At 34.3% G+C, this 5226-nt stretch overlaps 1 protein-coding gene across 1 annotated transcript; it reads right to left on the reverse strand.

The window, feature by feature from the left end:
- Window positions 1-1958: 1958 nt before the first annotated feature.
- Window positions 1959-3546, reverse strand: LOC108912515 (viral IAP-associated factor homolog). The gene is made up of 5 exons (XM_018717756.2): window positions 3381-3546; window positions 3198-3324; window positions 2876-3107; window positions 2442-2650; window positions 1959-2386 (listed from the first exon to the last, which is right to left on the reverse strand). Exons 1-5 carry the CDS (start codon window positions 3384-3386, stop codon window positions 2271-2273), a joined length of 690 nt encoding a protein of 229 aa, XP_018573272.1. The 5' UTR covers window positions 3387-3546; the 3' UTR covers window positions 1959-2270.
- Between the last annotated feature and the right edge of the window lie 1680 nt (window positions 3547-5226).

Here is a 5226-nt window from a genome sequence, read left to right on the forward strand (position 1 = left end):
ACATCTAGAACAAGAATATGGTACAAGCACAAGACAGGTGTCCAGGCAACTGCAAGTTTCTCACAGTCTTGTGTGAAATGTAGCTCATGAAAATCTTTTATACCTTCAATATAATTTCAGTTTAAACGTTTGGATGGGAATTGTAGGAAATACTCCACACAGGCTTGGAGCGGCCGAGTATCTTCGATTTTTGAACGAAAATCTTCCAACATTATTTGTGGATGTACCCCTCGCTACACGTCGGGTGATGTAGTATATGTACGATGGGGCGCCTGCACATAGTACACTTGCCATTAGAGAATGGTTAGATTTAAATTACCCGAATTGCTGGATTGGTCGTGGTCATGATGCCCCTGATTGTTGGCCTGCATGTTCACCTGACCTAACACCTATGGATTTCTTTTTGTGGGGACACATAAAAAGTAGTGTTTATGCCACTCCTGTTGCATCGTTAGAAGAACTACGCTTAAAAATATTTCAGGCAGCAGATGTCCTTCGCAATAACCAAGAACTGTTTGTGCGAGTGCGTTATAACTTCAACAGAATTATTAAGTTATGCTTGCAGCAAAATGGAAATTATTTCGAGAATATTCTTTATATCTAAATTTGCATTTCTTGTTTTTCGTTTGTATTAAATTTTATTTCAGATAAATAACTTTACCTAATACATGTCCCATAGTCATAAGTTATCAAACATTTTTCATTAATAGCAAAATTATTCTTAATGTTATTAAATTACCAGCTTATTGACAGAAAGTGTCAATTTAGTAATATGATAAATAACAATTTATTTGTTATGACAACCGCCTACTTTATTTTTACAAATTTTCGCAATAAATCAGTCTCCGAATAAATATTTTTAGATAAATAATTTGCTCCTAGTTGGTGGGGGCCTGTAAATCAGGCACAGGTAAATCAGGTACAGCTGCAATCCTCTTATTTTTGGCTCTACATTCACTGGTACCATTTTTGCTACTTCATTTAAAAACACCCTGTATGTAGGTAGATATTCCATTTGAAGCATCTTCTTTGGAAACCATTAGTCTGGCTTTTTACATCTTTTCTGAGAAAACTTTTTAGGAAAATTTCAAGAAATATTTATTGAAAAGAATTGGAATAAATAATCCAAACAATTCCCCCATTTGCATGTCTATTTTTATTTCCTTCATGTTAACAATTCCATTTTGGTAAAATTAAATGTTAGATTAGAACACAAAATTTTATTTCACCGGCATGTGACTGGTGTAATTTTTCGCGACATTTTATTTATCCATTTGGCGATCGCATTATCTCGAGCAGAGTCGCAAAGGCTTGTCACTGGTTATTGTAAATAACTCATTAATATTGATGACGCCAAGATTTCGGGGCTTTTTGTCAACATTACCTACGCTTGGCAGTCATGTGGCTCGTAACCATTTATGAAAGCTCTACAGGGTGTCCCGAATTTCATGCAACAAAATTTAATTTTTTTTTTAAATTATTAGTTAGCTAGAAAGCCATTGAATTTAGAAACTTTTTCGTCTATTGATATTTGTCTCGTAAAACGCAATGTTTTTGAGGAAAATATCAAATCACGATATGCATTCGATCACATTTTGACATTTTTCTCGAAAACTGCTTTTTACGAAAAAAGAATAAAGAGACAAAAAGTTTCTAAATTTAATGGCTTTCTAGTGGACTGATAATTTTTAAGAAATTTAAATATGCGGCTAAATTTTTTTGGCTCCAAAGACAAGGGAGCCCACGAAAAACTGTCTTAAGGGGGCTCCCCGCCAAAAAACAGAGCACCATCAGATTCCACATGTCATAAAACCCCTGTGTACCAAATTTAGTGATTCTCATACAACAGGATTCTGAGATATGAAAAAAATACTATTCTTAGGGGCGGACTTCAGGGGGCTGTAACTCCGAAAGAGGGAGCCACTTGGCAAAAATAAAAAATACGGGTCCCCTAAATTTGTCTTAAGAATCTGTGACCAAATTTTGTTGCATGAATTTCCGGACACCCTGTATATAAGATTGTAAAACTAAACTTTCACTAACAAAAATAAGTTTGAACAATAACCGTATAATGGTTTCAGTTACAGAAATAATAAAATATTAGAGCTAACAAAAATGTAAAACAAACTGCTTACATTCAACATGTATTAATAATCATAAGCCAATAAAGAGAAAAAAAAATACTTAAAACATAATAAATAATAAATTGTTAGTATAATTCATAACTTCATAAATAAATATTTAAACACATTAAAAAATCTAAATCTATTCTACCAATCATTTGTGTCGGCTAAATCAGTAAACAATTTGTCCTTAATTTTTGGTCTAGGATCTTCTTTAATGTCAGTTTCTACTGCCCCAGCTTTTCCAAGAAGATATTCAAACTCTACAATAAATGTTTATTGTAATTAAATTTATCCAACTAATTCGGGTAAACTTACCATCTTGAGTTAAGTTGGGACCTCGAAATTCTAAAGGTCCTACGGTTTGACTTTTCAGTTCACCTTCGAAATATACAAATATTGTTGGCAAATTTTTATCGGGATAATTTGGTATACATGTGGTAGAAATGGATTTTACAAATTTCACAGTAGGATACTTTGCAGCAAGGCACCTCATATGTTCATTTATTAAGGCACAAAGTGGTATTCTAAAACATTTAGGAAATGTATTACTAGTGTAAGAAAAATACATTATGTTCAAGTATTTCACCTTATTTCAAATGTATGAAGATAATTCGAATGAATTCAAAAAATTTCCGAAAAATCTTATTAAATTAAGTCAAACTTTGTTCTTCGATACCAAAATTATAGGTATGTCATAGACAAGATTCTTAACTGAGAATCTATGACGGTAGTCATCTACTATTACCTACCCTTGTTTATATAAATGTAAAATCACCCAAATTCCCTCTCCAGCTTTGTTTATTTCAGTGACGTAATCTTGTGCTGAAATTTCTAAAACTGTTCCAAATTTCTTACGCTCAACTAACGCTCTTATTTCTGCTATTCTCTTCTGGCGATATTCTAGAAGGATTGCTTCATCTTCTGAATCTTCTAGTTCATCTAGTTCATCCAAATTTAATTCTGATAAATTTTTGCCAGAATCTAAAAAAATAAGTAACTAGAAAGCTGTATAAATTGAACAAAATCGCAAGTAAAATTCAAAATATAGAAACATTTGTCTTGTGTATTTACCTGTTTTTTTCTCAATGGTTTCTTCTAAAATAGATACAATTTGTTCCTCTGTAATTTCTTTTTCTTTTTGTGGGATAATTCCCTTTTGCCTTAGAATATCGTTCCATTCCGTATCTTCATTAGGATTCTAGAAATGTATAGGTTATGGGTTTAAAAAAAAAAAGAAATTTTAGATAAAATTACCTGCATGTTTATTAATTAAAATTTGTTGTTATATAAATATTTTCAACTAAAAAAGGACAGGTTTATTAATCTTCAATACACACGTGCTCTAAAATCTAAACCATTACGTTTCCCTTCCTCTACAATTTTAATTTTATTTTTGTGACATTAATTTTAACAGGTTAGGTCATTTTTTCACTTTTTTATATTCCTGTTCCATGTTCCAACATTCCATGACATTCTGCCTAAGTGGGACATTAAGCCATGTCTACATGGTCGAGAGTTAGTGTAAATTGAAGGTTGATAAAAGGTCTGTTCTAGCATCAATTAGGGACTGGTTTCAAACTGTCAGAAATATTCGATTAGTTAAATTGTTAAGGTACATTCAGAATCAATTTGCTAGCCAACTTACACTTCGGCACGAAAGTCTGCACGGATTTGACCATTCAGAATAAAATTCAGACGAGACTTGGTACATGCGCGTTGGCTTCAACTTAAATCAGCTGTTTTAGCTGTATACTTTAGGTTATATTTATATTTTGTTTGTTTTCAAAATTTTAAATTAAAATGTACAATAATAATCCATAATAATAATTAAAATGAGCCAATTCCAAGCTGCTCCCGAGTTTAGCGACGAATTTTTATTACAGTGTATCTCCAATTACAGACCACTATGATAAATCTGACAGATTATAAAATTGAAAAAAAATGTTGGGCTCACTGAAACGAGCTTCACGAAGAAAATTTTCATAAAATTCATGATTTCTCCGGGCCGTTAGAATTGGTCTTACTCCCCCAAGACCCAGAAGTCTTTTAATGGAGTTTTTTTGCTCGAATTGCTATAATAGCTGTCTTTTTAAGTAACAACAACAACAGCATTGTTACCTGTAAAAGAGGGGATAACAAGTTTCCCATTCTTCCATCGTGGTTAATCAACATAATGGTTAAACTAATTTCAAAATTCCATAAAATTAAAATTATGTTGACATTTTATTAAAACAATCATATTGCGCATATCCCGTAACCGGCACGGAAGTCGGCACGGACGTCAAAGTTTGCAGCTTGCGAGGTTTCACGCGCACTTCAACTCGTTTGCCAGCTCGAGATTTTATTCTGAACGGCTACATTGAAATGCGAAAGGTAAGCACGCGTGGCCAAGTCAGACTTCGCCCGCGAATTGATTGTGAATGGGGTTTTACATTGAAATGCGAAAGGTAAGCACGCGTGGCCAAGTCAGACTTCGCCCGCGAATTGATTGTGAATGGGATTTTAATGTACTGCAAGAAATAGTTGGTCGAACGCTTTTGACAGTCTCAAACTAGTCCCGGATCGCTGCTAGAACAGAGGAACAGACCTAAAGTAAACGATTAGTGAGAGTTAATGTAGGATGTAGGTAGTGTAGTTACTTTTCGGAATTATGATCTAGTTAATTGATCAACAATTAGGTGGGCTCTCTTGTCCCTTATATTTATGATGCACCTAAATATTGTTACGTTTAGGCCTTCTATGAGTTCCTAGCGGGCAGCCGACCAGAGCACACGTGTTTTGTGAAAGTGTAGTGCAAGGAGCAAATTCTACCTGCCTTTATTAAGGCTACCTGGAAAGAATCCCTTTCTTTCCTTTTAATCACCGACCTAATCCCCGGCTTAAGCATAGACGCCGTCGGCATCTTTGTTACAGCACCTGTGCCGGGGTTATGCCCAGGTAAGTTTTTACTTATTTATCAGTTATTTGCATTACTTTAGAATACATTTCTTTAAAATTGCGACCCCCGACAAACAATATACCAGACAGACAAATACACCAAAAGACACGTACGCCCCCGTGAGGGGGCATCCCCACACGACTAACACTTACACACCTTCCC

Source organism: Anoplophora glabripennis, unplaced genomic scaffold (genome assembly GCF_000390285.2).
Source record: "Anoplophora glabripennis isolate ALB-LARVAE unplaced genomic scaffold, Agla_2.0 scaffold546, whole genome shotgun sequence".
NCBI classification, from domain to species: Eukaryota; Metazoa; Arthropoda; class Insecta; order Coleoptera; family Cerambycidae; genus Anoplophora; species Anoplophora glabripennis.

Bases quoted from the DNA above. Each gene is read 5' to 3' on its own strand.
- LOC108912515 (XM_018717756.2), bottom strand. The intron at 3,108-3,197 runs GTAAATACACAA...TTATTTTTTTAG, and splicing joins AACCATTGAGAAAAAAACAG to ATTCTGGCAAAAATTTATCA. The intron at 2,651-2,875 runs GTAGGTAATAGT...TAAATGTTTTAG, and splicing joins TTACATTTATATAAACAAGG to AATACCACTTTGTGCCTTAA.